The 18262-nt window shown below is 32.1% G+C and overlaps 1 protein-coding gene across 1 annotated transcript; it reads right to left on the bottom strand.

Annotated features, from left to right (window-relative positions):
• Nucleotides 1–518: 518 nt before the first annotated feature.
• LOC143256245 (uncharacterized) lies at nucleotides 519–14435 on the bottom strand. The gene is made up of 4 exons (XM_076513237.1): nucleotides 14335–14435; nucleotides 13877–13930; nucleotides 1193–1233; nucleotides 519–922 (listed from the first exon to the last, which is right to left on the bottom strand). Exons 2-4 carry the CDS (start codon nucleotides 13896–13898, stop codon nucleotides 587–589), a joined length of 399 nt encoding a protein of 132 aa, XP_076369352.1. The 5' UTR covers nucleotides 13899–13930; nucleotides 14335–14435; the 3' UTR covers nucleotides 519–586.
• Between the last annotated feature and the right edge of the window lie 3827 nt (nucleotides 14436–18262).

Genomic DNA, 18262 nt, shown 5'->3' on the forward strand with positions numbered 1-18262 from the left:
TTCTTTCAGCCGTTGGTAAAAGAGTAGTCGAAGAGTTGGCAGTGGGTGAGAATGACTAGCTTCCTTCCATCTAGTCTTACACTGCTAAATTAGAGACGGCTAGCGCAAATAGTCCTCGTGTAGCTTTGCGCGAAATTCTGAAACAAACAAACAAGACACGTTTGTGTATGACGAGTAGTATAGAACACTACAAAGTGATTGAAACGTTCCAAGAAATTATCTGCTCGTTCTGGCAGTTTGTAAAAATAAAAATATATTTTTTGTGAGCAGATGGAATATAGGAGAACCAAGTATTAAAATTGTTTTATTAGATGTGAACAATTCTTCATGACCCAGTTTGTTCAATGAGATAACAAACTGGATACGAACATCATTAGGTAGACTGAACACCAAAAGTTAAATGAAAGGAAAATTCTGCTTAGTAAAATTAATTTATTGTTCAACAGTAATTAAATGAAAAGTACAGTAAAGAAATCCTTATATATACTATGTATCTAACTGAATGATTAATAGTCGTTATTTTTTTGAAGCGTCATCCTTCTAATATTTTGGTTATGCTTCCATCAACATCTTAGCGTAGACCTCGTCAAGTAAGTAAGGTAGGTTCCGTAACTTCATTAGGTACAACTCCTTTGATGCTCCGACTTAAGATGTTCTCAACACATGGTGTGGCTTCGTCTTCAGGAACGCATTTTAAGAGGTCCTGATTGAAAACATTCTGATTACCACACAAGAAACTCCAGCCTCTGACATCCACGGATCCATCGTCGAGTAAATCCGTCTGGCAAATGTGGAAAACTTTACAATTGTATCTGTAATCAACGTAACAGCCTGAGTGAAACTTATCACAAAGGTCAGAGGATCCAGCGTCTCCGTCAATAAACACAGCTCCATCAGGAATCCTAAAACCCGATTGTGTATTCTGTTGAAAAACACGATATTTTTGTATTTATTACGATAAAGCAGAATACTTTAGATAAATGCCACTGTGGAACTTACATGTTATACGTAATGGACGAATATCTCTTTCACAGCTGAAGGAAACAAAAATTTAAGCAAATACTATGAGCTAAACGCATTGAAAAAGTTAAGGTTATAGTGAAATGTGTATTGAAGTTAATTTGTAATACCTAAAGGAAATGGTAAACTTAATATCGTCTATTTACTCACAAATCTCAAAATATAAACATACCTTACGTAAGTCGTATAAAGCAGCAGCAACGCAGAAGATAGCTGGAAAAGAAATAAAAGTTTTAACCTGCACAAAATTAGAATATATCTGAGTAATAATAGAAAATAACAATGTTCTATCTTCAAGAAGAAGGAATACGTAGAGTAGTTTGGTGAAAAGTTTAGTATTTCCGTCTTATAACTATACTCATACAGAAAATACCAGTAAGAAACAAATAAGCACAACATTCAAATTATAAATTGTCACCTACCGTTAAAAATAACAAACTTCATAGTGGCTGAAAATTTCTTTTGAACCAGGAAAACTGAGGAAAAAGAGAAAAATTTAAACTAAAGTGTAAGCTAATCTGACGAGTTGTCTTCGTCTTATAAATGAAAGGCTAAATGATCAGGCCATCCCCTCAAACTGTTTTAGATAAAGGTATAATACATACAACAGTATTAACAAACGTTGCTTTAGTAATAACTTGTATATAAGTCAGTTTCTGAATTAGTCATTTTAACAACAAAGAACAGCGGCATATATAATATTTAAAAGGATTTAAATTTATGTAGATGTTTATTAATGTTTATGTTAAAATGAATAAATGTACAATTAAAATGATGCACTAAATGTTTCTAATCAAACTATAAGTTTTTTTTAACCACTCACATTTCAATTCAACAAACTTAGTTCATAGAAGACAGAACTTAGGAAAATGTTCCTACCTTCAATGACAAGTCTCCGATCTCGGATCACACTTTGTAGATATTGAATAACTGATGCAAGGTGCTCAATTTTTATAGTGTTTCGACGCGAGATTCCTTGACCTTCATAGCATGCTAGGGGCAGTGTGTAATTAAATATTATTCATGTTTCATTATTGTTCTTGCTATCAGAATAGCCTCTTCTCATTGGATGGTTTGTTAAGACTGTCTTCAATGAATAAATTGGGTCATATTAGTGAAATATACACCGTACCAAAAAGATATGCAATTAGTAATATAGAACTGTTAATTAGAATAATAGAAACTACGTTTAGGCACAAGTAGAAAATATTACTTATATTACTCCACACTACCTTTACGAAAATACGTATTAACACTGTACGAATAATGACGTGTGTTTTAGTTCTGCAGAAAACATTTAATATTTGAAACATGATAACATATAAATAATCCTAAATAATTATAATTTTCAACATTAATTACAATATTTTCAAAACGTTGGTAGTTTTTACAGATATAAGTGAAATCTGAAAATTTTACTTGTTTCTCTTTCCTCTGTCTGTTTTATTTGAATTAAGTGCAAAGATGCTCGACGGCTATCTGCGCTAGCCGTCTTTAATTTACCAATGTACCGCCAACTCTTGGGCCACTCTTTTACTAGTAAATAGTGGGATTCACATTTACATTATAACACCCCCACGGCTGAAAGGGCGAGCATCTTTGGTGCGACCGGGATTCGAACCCGCGACCCTCGGATTACGAATCGAACTCCTTAACACACTTGTCCGTGCCGGGCACTTTCCTTTGTGTAGCTTAGTATAATAAAATCTTACCACAGAGATTAGAATAGCACAAAAATTAAATTTTGTGATATATTAAAAATATACATCTATGCAATTTTATATAATATCGTATAGAAATGATTTCGTTTTTAAATTTTACGCAAAGCTATTCGAAGGACATCTAAGTTAGCCGCCCATAATTTAGTGGTGTAAGACAACTAATCATCACTACCCACCGCCAACTCTTGGGATACTGTTTTACCAACGAACAGTGGGATTGACTGAAACATTATAACGATTCAACAGCTGAAAGGGCAAAGATGTTTCGCGTGAAGGATATTTCAGTCCACCATCATCGAATTACAAGTGAAGTGACTTAACCATCTGGCCATGACGGTCGTTAATAAATATAAAAGGTACAAAAAGTATGTACATAGTTATTAATTGAGAAGTGTTCATTAGAAAGAGGAATGTACATAGTTATTAATTGAAAAGTGTTCATTAGAAAGAGGAATTACATAGTTATTAATTGAGAAGTGTACTTAAGAACTACGTAGTTGTTAATTGAGAAGTGTACTTAAGAAAGAGGAATGTACATAGTTATTCATTGAGAAGTGTACTTAAGAAAGAGGAATGTACGTAGTTATTAATTAAGAAGTGTACGTAAGAAAGATGAATGTACGTAGTTATTAATTAAGAAGTGTACATAAGAAAGAGGAAGGTATGTAGTTATTAATTGAGAAGTGTACTTAAGAAAAAGAAATGTACGTAGTTATTAAATGAGAAGTGTACGTAAGAAAGAGGAATGTACATAGTTATTAATTTGAGGAGTGTTCATAAGGAAAAAAAGAATTATGAAAATAAAGAGGTCGCACAAACGCACAAAAACGAGTAACAAACGACGTTGTAAAACTGCACAGTAAACAGGTAACAGAGGAATTGTAGATGTTGAAATTCATTCTAATTTCAGAGGATATATAACGTTTGAAGCTTTACAAACAAGTGAAACAATTTTTATAGTCAATTTAAAAAATGTTATCATTTTTAATGGAATAGAGGTGCATTATTTATAAATAATGAAAAACACATATCTATATCTAGATATTTTATGGAGTAGGTTATGCATCGAAAATTAAAGCACTGAAATTCTCATTTTACGACCACAACAAACAATTCACGCAAATATACGATGTTCTTCACAAGAGAAATATTATTTTGTTTATTTTTGTTTCGTGGAAGAGTTCTGAGACTGTCTTTCCGCGTTTTCCAAAACGAATGATCAACCACAGTCGCTTTCTATTGAAAACAAACGTTTTTCATAAAAAAATAGCAACTGAAAATTAAAAATAGAATACTTTTCTTATAAAGAAACTGCCATTGGTTGTGATAACAAAAACACTTTTCTTTATAAATAGTGGCTGGCATTGAAAATACAATTTTTTTTACATCAATAAACAGCAGTTCTGCTGACAAATAAAATACGTTTCTCATAAGGAATAAATATTGATAAGAATGGCAAAACCTTTTTTCCATAAATCGCAACTGATAGTGAAAATATAAACCTTTTATGATAAATAAGTGACACTTGAGAGTAAAATTAAACACCTTTTACAAAACTAAACAGTGTTTAATAGTGAATTCTAATTTTGTCGTGAAACAACAGAAATTGGAAGTGGAAACAAGAAATAAAAATTTATAGTAAAAATAAAACAAAAAGAACTGGGAAAATAATTAAAAGATGTCATCTGCATAAATTTAAAGGTTAAATATAAATTCGAGATATTTTCTCACTGATATTTAGTTTTCTATATAATATGAATTTGTTTAATGTTTATTTCTAATGGTTTTGGAAATAATTTCAAGGGTATCTTATACACCTTTAACATGGTAAACTCTTTGGCTTTAATGGAATTATCCTCCTCGTTCATAGCCCATTCATAAAATTAATATGTTTATTTAATATAGATTTTTGTTTATAGTTTTCATGAATTGTGTGAATGAGCAGATGCTATGAAGTTTTATCAGAATAGAAATGAAGATTTACACGTGTCTTCATTGAAAAGGTTTCTTTGATTGGTTAAACCGCGATTAACAGCTTTCTACATATCCTTTCTATTTTTCTTAAGAGCCATCAATCGGTTGTATATAATATGTGGCGTTTAATCTGTGAGGTATTTATATAGAAGAATATAGAACACTATTTAATGAGTTTAATATTTTAAAACTGAAGTAAATTATTGAACATTTCTTTTATGTTCGTTGGATACATGATGGTGATTTTGTAATTAGAAAAGTATTATGGTATTTATTTCAATTAATTCAACACATTTTAACAGTCATCTCATTAATGAAGTATTTATCTTTTTCTAAATAGAAAGAACAATAACTATTCGTTATCAAAATTTATTTTTACTCTAGAGTTGCAATTAAAAATTAGAGTATATATTGTAAACAGAAATTATACTTTATTAGAAATAATAGTCACATAAAATTTGTAGTTTATTTGTATAGATCGGTAGCATAAATGAACAGAGAGTGAAAATAATTTATATAGTTTGAAATAAAGCATGAACATATATGTTAATCAAACTACGAACATTTTAAGAGTGCACAATAGTGAATTTTCTTAAATGGAAACTTTCCTTGATGTTCAGCTATTTGGCCTCTTCCCACAACATCAACATCATGTCAAAGTACAAACCTATATGTCTTTATTCAAATTACCACCTATTGTATTCTTAAAGACTTTGTCAAAACTTCCGAGATGAGCGAACAGCTTCAGTTAGGAAGTCCAATTAAGAAGAATATGATGCCTTATAACCTGAGTGCTTTCGAAAGATGGACTTTCTTCTTCAAGGAGAAACTAGCTACGACTAATCATAGCACAAGGTAAGATAAAGTGAAATTTTATTAACGTCATCGAAAGTAGAGAGATGTATTGTTTTATAAAAAGATAAAAAGTCAAGAGAGACTAAGTTCAATCTTGATGAAGTGAAGTAAAAATGGGTTATGAATGTTGATTAAAAAGAACGTTAAACAGACATAATTAAAATAACAATGAAATATTCATAAATATATAATAATTGGTTAGTAATTGTAGTATTCATATCGTAAAGGAACCCAAATTCGTAGTTTATGCGCGCATGTACCATTATTCGTACCTGCTAACACGTGTACCAATGTACACACATGTGCATGTATCCACTGATAAACGCTCCTATGTGCGCATGTATTATTATATCCGCACTCGCGTGCGTATGTACAAATACGTACACGTGCTCGCGCATGTATTATACTGTGTAAGAATGTTAGGTGTGTTTGTGTTTTCTTATAGCAAAGATACATCGGACTATCTGCTGAGCCTACCGAGTGGAATCGAACCCCTGATTTTAGCGTTGTAAATCCGGAGACATACCGCTGTACTAGCGGGGGGCAAGAATGTTAGGACAATAGATCATTTTGTCATTCTTTCTGTTGTATGTGGCTAATTCTTCCATGCCATTACAGAATGTAAATTTCAGCACTATGGTAATGTTTCACTGATCTTTGGTGATGAGTGAATGAACCAGGGTGAGAATACTTGTCATTCTGCAAACTTCTCACATACTTGTACCAAGGGCATGTCATAAAGGTTCTGCTTGAATGAACATAATGAACAGTTTGAGGGTCTGAAATAATTGTTGTTTTACCTCATGCAGTGTCTATGTTTTAAAGGAAGAAGTTAGCAAGATGCTTGTATATGGTATTAGTATATGCTAAAAAAATCAAGTTAATAGAAAGCCACACGTAATCCCTGATAACAACAGTGTTTAACACTAAACATTAAGTTTTGTTGTCCTGCTAAAAAAGCTTAGAGAATTGTCATTAGTACAGAGAGTTCGTATAAATACTTTACATTATGCTGGCTGTACTCTCCGATAAACTGATGCAGACTTGAAATGCTCACCAAACACTGTCAGGTACATCCTACATGTTGAGATAAAGACAAGTAAATTTGAACCTAGGAAAGGAAGAGACAGAACACCTAAACTTATTTATACTGATGTTAAGTATCTTTGTTTATACAGCCTTCTGGACAGAAGGAAGACTGCTACTGATCTCAGGCAGGGCATAAACGACCATGTACCAACTGACAGTAAACTGTCCAGATCTACAGTATCAAGAAAATTGAATATCTGATCGCGTATCAGTTTTGAAAATCTTTACTTTGATCTTCAAATATTGTTAAAAGATTGAAATTTGCTAAAAAGTTAAAACCATTACTGCTGATGATTGTAAATGGTGTTATTAATCGATGAGTCCGAGTAAGAAATAATTGGTTCCAAGATGAAAGATACTTACCTCAATGCATACCTATCATGAAGTATGGAAGAGACAGTATGATGGTTTGGGGTGTTTAACTGCTGGGATTTCAGAAAATATTTGCAAAATAGATGGAAAAATGGACCATCACAAGTACCATTAAATATTGATCCATGATGGTATAGCCAATGGTTTACGTAGTATTGGTAAAGAATTCTACTAGCAAGAAGATAATTACCACAAACACTCATCTAACCTAAGCAGAATGTACTTAGGGAAGAAAGAAGCTGCTGGAGTCATTGAAGTGATGCTAATAGCTTCTACAAAGACCAGCTCTCAACCAAATTGAGCATATCTCGGAACTGATAGATAAAATGCCTGACAAATCCAAACGTTACTGCCAAACAAACTTTATGGGAGTGTATTAGAAACACTTGGAGTAAAATCCCAAAGGGTATTTTGATTAAATATTTAGCGATAATACACGAAAGACTGTCTGTAGTTATTACAGCAAAATATTAACTGTTTGCTGAACTCAAGAATTTCCACTGAATTTCTGTTGTACTGAATATTAAGGTTAATAACATATCGATGTTTCACTTGTGATTTACCTTCCATTGTTCTTTGAAAATATCCTGAAATTTGATTTTGTCTTGTCGTAATACTTTTGTATAGTACTGTTCGATTATACGGACTTGCACGCGCATGTACCAGTATATACCCTTGTGTGAGCATAGAGTTCTGATCAAGATGATTATATAGCAAATCAGATTAATACGTTGGTTGTGGACAAGAGAGGGTTTTATATACAATGAGATTAATAAGGTGGTTGTGGTCGAGTGATAGTTTTATAAACAATTAGATTAAAATCTGGCTCAATCTGTTCAAAAATTTTAAAGAAAATTCCAAACTTAAATTCACGTGCTAATTTTTTGAATGTAAATTTCTAAATTACAACATAAATCATTATAAAGTAGCGAGTGAAAAAGACAATAATTAAACTTCACAAACAACACTTTTAGGATTATACGTTAGGTAAGAAATGTCGTTTCAGGTTTATGACGTTAAATTCTATTTATAATAACATGGGAGAAAAACAAAAATGAGATATATAAAAATAATTTACATATTCTTTCCTCTGTTTCTATACCAATTTCTATTTTTTGAAAGAGTTACTTTCTAGTTGTTTTCAGTCTACGGTTGTCATCGTTAGGATGTTAACACCACATCAAAACCGTAATGCGAGTTTCCCTTTAAATTCATCCATGGAGTAAGTTAAAAGAACAAAAAGATCCCGGCATTGCCAGGTGGTTAAAACACTGAGGGTCGCGAGTTCGAATTCCCGTCACATCAAACACGCTCGCTCTTTTAGCCATAAGGACCTTATAATGTGACGGTCAATCCCACTATTCGTTGGTAAAAGAGTAGCCCAAGAGTTGGCGGTGGGTGGTGATGACTAGCTGCCTTCCCTCTAGTCTTACACTGCTAAATTAGGGACGGCTAGCGCAGATAGCCCTCGAGTAGCTTTGTGCGAAATTCAAAACACACAGCATGCAAAAGAAAAAGATATAAATTTTCTCCATAAAATAAATCAAGACCAATAAGAGGTAAATAAAATCTTGGAAATACTTAATGACAAAAATAAAAACAATTTTCATCTCTATAAAGTTCAAAGTTGTTTCTCTTGTGAAATTTATGTCCGATAATGTACTTCAGTTTGCACGTTGAAAAGCAGGTAATTTATTGCCATCTAGTATTCACAATTATTACTAATATTTTTTCATCTTCTTTCTAAAGATTGTTAGCGAAAATTTAAATCTAAAGCACCATGAACAGAATGAAAACGCTTAAATGTTGACAGAAAAATGTAGTATTTAAAACTGTATGTATGAGATTAACAACAACATGAATGTCGTTATCTGAAAATAACGTCACTATATCTTTTTATTATTATTTTTTTACTTCAGAATTCTCTGTTGTGATGCTAATCCATAAACAATTTCATGTTTAGTTTCACTAGCTTAGACGAGTTCCTAATGTAGCATTTATTTCACGTCATTTATCTTATATAACAAGGACTACCACTATGTCATAAAACAGTCGCGCCAAATATGCTCGCCCTCCCAGACGTGGGGGCGTTATAATGTGACTATCAATCCCACTATTCGTTGGTAAAAGAGTAGCCCAAGAGTTGGCGGTGGGTGGTGATGACTAGCTGCCTTCCCTCTAGTCTTACACTGCTAAATTAGTGCCGGCTAGCACAGATAGCCCTCGAGTAGCTTTGTGCGAAAGTCCAAAACAAACAAACAAATACTTTATTAACCACATTTTATGATACAAGATGGCGCTTTTAAATATATGTAAGAGAGTATTTCAATACCGTAAGCAATATTTCTCTAAAAATCTTTAAAAATAATTATTTGAAAAAAATAAAGGTTTTTTGCTTAAATTTCTTTAAGTACTTATGGACGACATTGCAGCACACAATTTTTTAAAGCAAGTAATGAAGACAGAGATTTCTTTGTTTGTGTTTGTTTTTGAATTTTTACGCAAAGCTACGCGAGGATTACTTGCGTTAGTTGTCCCTAATTAAGCAGTGTGAGACTGGAGAGACGGCAGCTAGTCATCGCCACCTACTGCCACAACTCTTGGGCTGTTCTTTTACCAAGAAATAGTGGAACTGACCGAAACCTTATAACGCACCCACGGCTGAAAGGGCGAGCATGTTTGGAACGACGAGGATGCGAACCCGCGACCCTCAGGTTACGAGTCGCACCTCTTAACCCACCTGGCCTTGCCGGGGCCTTAATGTTAAGTACACCCATGTGAGGGTTTAACGTTTTAGTTTCGGTGCTTTCAACATTAGCGATATTTCTTTCCCCTTCATTTTAATTTATTTATAGCTGGTAGCTGCTGGCTTTCAACACTAGAAACTAATATGCTTGTACAAGTATCTTAAAAAAACAATTTCATCTGACCTTTTTCAAGTCAAGTCTAAGTTAGCATTCTCAAACTTTTCAATGACAATATATTACAATTACAAACGCATCCTTTCCCCATAAAGTGGGTACTTTCACTTGATTCGCGACTTCTTTTATAGTAAAGTATAACTTCTTGACGACGAAGACCCATTTCGAAGTAAACATATATATTAGAGACGGCTGATATGGGTATTAAAAACTTTTGTTTCAAACACAAAACAAATGACAACGATTCAACCTCTTTACATCATCTTCAGGTCGAAACGGTATTACATTTTTGTGTTTTAAATAAAAGTTTTTAATACCCATATCAGCTGTCTCTATTGTGTAGATGGGTATATGTTTATATATATATATACACACAGACAATAGTTTCGCCAAGTCACAATCACTTATTTCTATATTGAATTGGTCTGCAATAGTTTTACTGTACTTATATTTGTCTTCAAATGGTAGCTATACTTTTGGTCCTTTAATGGCGAGTGTTAATCGCGTTGATGTTAAGTACATCCATGTGATGATTTAACAGCGTATTTATGTATTAACATTTTTGGTTCTTATAAAAAATAAACATGGAAAATAAATTGCAAAATTGAAATTTGCATTCTTACAATAAAGTATAGAAATAACTGGTACTATTGTGTTGGTCTGGATTGATTTTATTATATTTTTAAGAAGAAAGTGGCAAAGTTTGATAGAAGCTTATAAACAAATGTATGGTAAAATATAAACTATGATATAAACACAATACAAGTATTAATAATTAAACGGAACAAACTATTAAGTGTTGCAGTTGATTGTTTAGCAATACACCATGATAGAAAGTACACTATTAACAGGGTCGCGGGTTCGAATCCCCGTCACATCAAACATGCTCGTCCTTTCAGCCGTGGGGGAATATACTGTGACGGTGAATCCCATTATCGTTAGTAAAAATTTAGTCCAAGTGTTGGCGGTGGGTGGTGATGACATGCTGCCTTCCCTCTAGTCTGACACTGCTAAATTAAGGACGGCTAGCGCAGATAGCCCTCACGTAGCTTTGCGCGAAATTCAAAATTAAACAAACAGTATAAGCACAATACAAGTATTAATAAACAAACGAAACAAAACCATTGAGTGTTGGAGCTGATTGTTCAGCAATACACCATGACAATAGTATTCTGACTACAATATAATATACCTATACAAGTAGACTAATAAACTATGTGTAATACCAATGTACGTTAAGGTACATTACAATATCTATACGTATTATTTTTAAATTTCTTTAAATTACGTCATTAAATACGAATTGGTCGTAATTTATTTTCTACGTGTAAGCTTTCATGCTTCTATAATTTTCACAGGAGTAAAAATATTTCGAATGGACTTTAACTTATAGAATATATTAAATATAGCATAAATTTTGCAGCCTAGACCATGACGGTTGAGTGACTCTCTTGTAATCTGAGCATCTGACACTTGCTGCGCACGTATTTTCACAATGTTTACCAGTTCTTGTCCTGTCAAGTTACTAAAAGATAATTATTCAAGACGCGTCTTCCAGTTGTATTCACAATAACAGCTATAAACACTGATGTATCGCTTGCGAAACTGGTCTTGTGGCAGTCTTACCTATCTGCACCAACACATATCATTCAATCCCACTATACATGTTTTCTTGTGGCCACTTAATGGAGCATTAAATAACAAACATTTTTACTAATTCTGTCTTTTCCTTTTCTTGTCATTTGTTATAATACATATAATGTTTCTTGTGCCAACTCTGGTTTCCCATGATGCTTTAATACCACTTTAGAATAGCAGCTAAATGTGAAGGAAAAAGATTGGTTTGTTTGTTTGTTTTTGAATTTCGCACAAAACTACATGAGAGCTATCTGTGCTAGCCGTCCATAATTTAGCAGTGTAAGTCTAGAGGGAAGGCAGCTATTCATCACCACCCACCGCCAACTCTTGTGCTACTCTTTTACCAACGAATAGTGGGATTGACCGTAACATTATAAGGCCCCCACAGCTGAAAGGGCGAGCATGTTTGTTGTGACGAAGATTCGAACCCGCGACCCTCAGATTACGAGTCGATTGTCTTAACCAGCTGGCCATGCCGGGCCTTTTATTACGAGAAAATCGAACTAAATTCATGACTAGTTCAGGTATTAACAAAAGACAATTTTAATATTAGGTTTCTATTCGAACAGACCTATTCCAGTGCGTTCTAAAGACACATGGTTTTACATATATTATGTTATCTACTAAACAAATTAACATTTTCAATGGGAACAGAATCATTTTTTGTCTACCCTTGTACACGTCCGTTAATTTAAATAGAAGGATTAATGGACAACCGTTCCTCATCCACCTCAGTAAACAGACCAAGACATGTTTGGGCCCGGCATGGCCAGCTGGGTTAAGGTGTTCGACTCGTAACTGGAGGGTCGCGAGTTCGAATCCCGGTCGCACCAAACATGCTCATTCTTTCAGCCGTTGGTAAAAGAGTAGCTCAAGAGTTGGCAGTGTGTGAGAATGACTAGCTTCCTTCCCTCTAGTCTTACACTGCTAAATTAGAGACGGCTAGCGCAAATAGTCCTCGTGTAGCTTTGCGCGAAATTCTGAAACAAACAAACAAGACACGTTTGTGTATGGCGAGTAGTATAGAACACTACAAAGTGATTGAAACGTTCCAAGAAATTATCTGCTCGTTCTGGCAGTTTGTAAAAATAAAAATATATTTTTTGTGAGCAGATGGAATATAGCAGAACCAAGTATTAAAATTGTTTTATTAGATGTGAACAATTCTTCATGCCTCAATTTGTTCAATGAGATATCAAACTGGATACGAACATCATTAGATAGACTGAACACCAAAAGTTAAATGAAAGGGAAATTCTGCTTAGTAAAATTACTTTATTGTTCAACAGTAATTAAATGAAAAGTACAGTAAAGAAATCCTTATATATACTATGTATCTAACTGAATGATTAATAGTCGTTATTTTTTTGAAGCGTCATCCTTCTAATATTTTGGTTATGCTTCCATCAACATCTTAGCGTAGACCTCGTCAAGTAAGTAAGGTAGGTTCCGTAATTTCATGAGGTACCACTCTTGTGATGCTCCGACTTAAGACAGAGTTAACACATGGTGTGGCTTCGTCTTCAGGAACGCATTTTAAGAGGTCCTGACTGAAAACATTCTGATTACCACACAAGAAACTCCAGCCTCTGACATCCACGGATCCATCGTCGAGAAAATCCGTCTGGCAAATGTGGAAAACTTTACAATTGTATCTGTAATCAACGTAATAGCCTGAGTGAAACTTATCACAAAGGTCAGAGGATCCAGCGTCTCCGTCAATAAACACAGCTCCATCAGGAATCCTAAAACCCGATAGTGTATTCTATTGAAAAACACGATATTTTTGTATTTATTACTATAAAGCAGAATACTTTAGATAAATGCCACTGTGGAACTTACATGTTATACGTAATGGACGAATATCTCTTTCACAGCTAAAGGAAATAAAAATTTAAGCAAATATTATGAGCTAAACGCATTGAAAAAGTTAAGGTTATAGTGAAATGTGTATTGAAGTTATTTTGTAATACCTAAAGGAAATGGTAAACTTAATACCGTCTATTTACTCATAAATCTCAGAATATCAACATACCTTACGAAAGTCGTATAAAGCGGCAGCAACGCAGAAGATAGCTGGAAAAGAAATAAAAGTTTTAACCTGCACAAAATTAGAATATATCTGAGTAACAATAGAAAATAAAAATGTTCTATCATCAAGAAGAAGGAATACGTAGAGTAGTTTGGTGAAAAGTTTAGTATTTCCGTCTTATAACTATACTCATACAGCAAATACCAGTGAAGAAACAAATAAGCACTACATTCAAATTATAAATTGTCACCTACCGTTAAAAATAAGAAACTTCATAGTGGCTGAAAATTTCTTATGAACCAGGAAAACTGAGGAAAGAGAGAAAAATTTAAACTGTAGTGTAAGCTAATCTGACGAGTTGTCTTCGTCTTATAAATGAAAGGCTAAATGATCAGGCCATCCTCTCAAACTGTTTTAGATAAAGGCATAAAACATACAACAGTATTAACAAACGTAGCTTTAGTAATAACTTGTACATAAGTCAGTTTCTGAATTAGTCATTTTAACAACAAAGAACAGCGGCATATATAATATTTCAAAAGGTTTTAAATTTATGTAGATGATTATTAATGTTTATGTTAAAATGAATAAATGTACAATTAAAATGATGCACTAAATGTTTCTAATCAAACTGTAAGTTTTTCTTAAGCACTCACATTTCAATTCAACAAACTTAGTTCATAGAAGACAGAACTTAGGAAAATGTTCCTACCTTCAATGACAAGTCTCCGATCTCGGATCACACTTTGTAGATATTGAATAACTGATGCAAGGTGCTCAATTTTTATAGTGTTTCGACGCGAGATTCCTTGATCTTCATAGCATGATAGGGGCAGTGTGTAATTAAATATTATTCATGTTTCATTATTGTTCTTTGTATCAGAATAGCCTCTTCTCATTGGATGGTTTGTTAAGACTGTCTTCAATGAATAAATTGGGTCATATTAGTGAAATATACACCGTACCAAAAAGATATGCAATTAGTAATATACAACTGTTAATTAGAATAATAGAAACTACGTTTAGGCACAAGTAGAAAATGTTACGTATATTACTGCACACTACCTTTAGGAAAATACGTATTAACACTGTACGAATAATGTGTGTTTTAGTTCTGCAGAAAACATTTAATATTTAAAGCATGATAACATATAAATAATCCTAAATAATTATAATTTTCAACATTAATTACAATATTTTTAAAACGTTGGTAGTTTTTACAGATTTAAAGTGAAATCTGAAATTTTTACATGTTTCTTTGGGTTGTTTGTTTTGAATTAAGTGCAAAGCTACTCAAGGGCTATCTGCGCTAGCCGTCTCTAATTTACCAATGTACTGCCAACTCTTGGGCTACTCTTTTACTAACAAATAGTGGTATTGAACGTTACATTATAACACCCCCACGGCTGAAAGGGCGAGCATCTTTGGTGCGACGGGATTCAAACCCGCGACCCTAGGATTAGAAGTGTTCATTAGAAAGAGGAATGTACATGATTATTAATTGAGAAGTGTACATAAGAAAGAGGAATGTACATGATTATTAATTGAGAAGTGTACATAAGAAAGAATAATGTACATAGTTATTAATTGAGAAGTGTACATAAGAAAGAAGAATGTATGCAGTTATTAATTGAGAAGTGTACATAAGAAAGAAGAATGTACATAGTTATTAATTGAGAAGTGTACATTAGAAAGAAGAATGTACATAGTTATTAATTGAGAAGTGTACATAAGAAAGAAGAATGTACATAGTTATTAATTGAGAAGTGTACGTAAGAAAGAAGAATGTACATAGTTATTAATTGAGAAGTGTACATAAGAAAGAAGAATGTACATAGTTATTAATTGAGAAGTGAACATAAGAAAGAAGAATATACATAGTTATTAATTGAGAAGTGTACATAAGAAAGAAGAATGTACATTGTTATTAATTGAGAAGTGTACATAAGAAAGAAGAATGTATGCAGTTATTAATTGAGAAGTCTTCATTAGAAAGAAGAATGTACATAGTTATTAATTGAGAAGTGTACATAAGAAAGAAGAATGTACATAGTTATTAATTGAGAAGTGTACATTAGAAAGAAGAATGTACATAGTTATTAATTGAGAAGTGTACATAAGAAAGAAGAATGTACATAGTTATTAATTGAGAAGTGTACATAAGAAAGAAGAATGTACATTGTTATTAATTGAGAAGTGTACATAAGAAAGAAGAATGTATGCAGTTATTAATTGAGAAGTGTACATAAGAAAGAAGAATGTATGCAGTTATTAATTGAGAAGTCTTCATTAGAAAGAAGAATGTACATAGTTATTAATTGAGAAGTGTACATTAGAAAGAAGAATGTACATAGTTATTAATTGAGAAGTGTACATAAGAAAGAAGAATGTACATAGTTATTAATTGAGAAGTGTACGTAAGAAAGAAGAATGTACATAGTTATTAATTGAGAAGTGTACATAAGAAAGAAGAATGTACATAGTTATTAATTGAGAAGTGAACATAAGAAAGAAGAATGTACATAGTTATTAATTGAGAAGTGTACATAAGAAAGAAGAATGTATGCAGTTATTAATTGAGAAGTCTTCATTAGAAAGAAGAATGTACATAGTTATTAATTGAGAAGTGTACATAAGAAAGAAGAATGTACATAGTTATTAATTGAGAAGTGTACATTAGAAAGAAGAATGTACATAGTTATTAATTGAGAAGTGTACATAAGAAAGAAGAATGTACATAGTTATTAATTGAGAAGTGTACGTAAGAAAGAAGAATGTACATAGTTATTAATTGAGATGTGTACATAAGAAAGAAGAACGTACATAGTTATTAATTGGAGAGGTGTAAGGAAAAAAATTATGAAAATAAAGAGGTCACACAAATGCACAAAAACGAGTAACAAACGACGTTGTAAAACTGCACAGTAAACAGGTAACAGAGGAATTGTAGATGTTGAACTTCATTCAAATTTTAGAGGATGTATAACGTTTGAAGCTTTACAAACAAATGAAACAATTTTGATAGTCAATTTAAGAAATGTTATCATTTTTAATGGAATAGAGGTGCATTATTTATAGATAATGAAAAAGACATATCAATATCTAGATATTTTGTCCAGTAGGTTATGCATCGAAAATTAAAGCACTGAAATTCTCATTTTACGAACTCAACAAACAATTCACGCAAATATACGATGTTCTTCACAAGAGAAATATTATTTTGTTTATTTTTGTTTTGTGGAAGAGTTCTGAGACTGTCTTTCCGCCTTTTCCAAAACCGAATGATCAACCACAGTCGCTTTCTATTGAAAACAAACGTTTTTCATAAAAACAAATAGCAACTGACAATTAAAAATAGAATACTTTTCCTATAAAGAAACTGCCATTGGTTGTGATAACAAAAACACTATTTTTCATAAATAGTGGCTGGCATTGAAAATAGATTTTTTTTTAATATAAATAAACAGCAGTTCTGCTGGCAAATAAAATACGTTTCTCATGAGGAATAAATATTGATAAGAATGGCAAAACCTTTATTTCCATAAATAGCAACTGATAGTGAAAATATAAACCTTTAATGATAAATAAGTGACACTTGAGAGTATAATTAAAAACCTTTTTCATAACAAAACAGCGTTTAATAGTGAATGCTAATTTTGTCGTGAAACAACAGAAATTGGAAGTGGAAACAAGAAATAAAAATTTATAGTAAAAATAAAACAAAAAGAACTGGGAAAATAATTAAAAGGGATCATCTGCATAATTTTAAAGGTTAAATATAAATTCGAGATATTTTCTCACTAATATTTAGTTTTCTATATCATATTAATTTGTTTAATGTTTATTTCTAATGGTTTTGGAAATAATTTCAAGGGTATCTTATGCAGCTTTAACATGGTAGATTTTTGGTTTTAATGGAATTATCCTCCTCGTTCATAGCCCATTCATAAAATTAATATGTTTATTCAATATTTTTGTTTATAGTTTTCATTAATTGTGTGAATGAGCAGATGCTATGAAGTTTTATCAGAATAGAAATGAAAATTTACACGTGTCTTCACTGAAAAGGATTCTTTAATTGGTTAAACCGCGATTAACAGCTTTCTACATATCCTTTCTATTTCTCTTAAGAGCCATCAATCGGTTGTATATAATATGTGGCGTTTAAACTGTGAAGTATTTATATAGAAGAATATAGAACACTATTTAATGAGTTTAATATTTTAAAACTGAAGTAAATTATTGAACATTTCTTTAATGTTCGTTGGATACATGATGGTTATTTTGTAATTAGAAAAGTATTTTGGTACTTATTTCAATTAATTCCACTCATTTTAATAGTCATCTCATTAATGAAGTAATTATCTTTCTTCTAAGTAGAAAGAAAAATAACTATTCGTTATCAAAATTTATTTTTACTCTAGAGTTGCAATTAAAAATTAAAGTATATATTGTAAACAGAAATTATACTTTATTAGAAATAATAGTCACATAAAATATGTAGTTTATTTGTATAGATCGGTAGCATAAATGAACATAGAGTGAAAATAATTTATATAGCTTGAAATAAAGCATGAACATATATGTTAATCAAACTACAAACATTTTAAGAGTGCACAATAGTGAATTTTCTCAAATAG

The sequence above is a fragment of the Tachypleus tridentatus genome, chromosome 1 (genome assembly GCF_004210375.1).
Source record: "Tachypleus tridentatus isolate NWPU-2018 chromosome 1, ASM421037v1, whole genome shotgun sequence".
Taxonomy (NCBI): domain Eukaryota; kingdom Metazoa; phylum Arthropoda; class Merostomata; order Xiphosura; family Limulidae; genus Tachypleus; species Tachypleus tridentatus.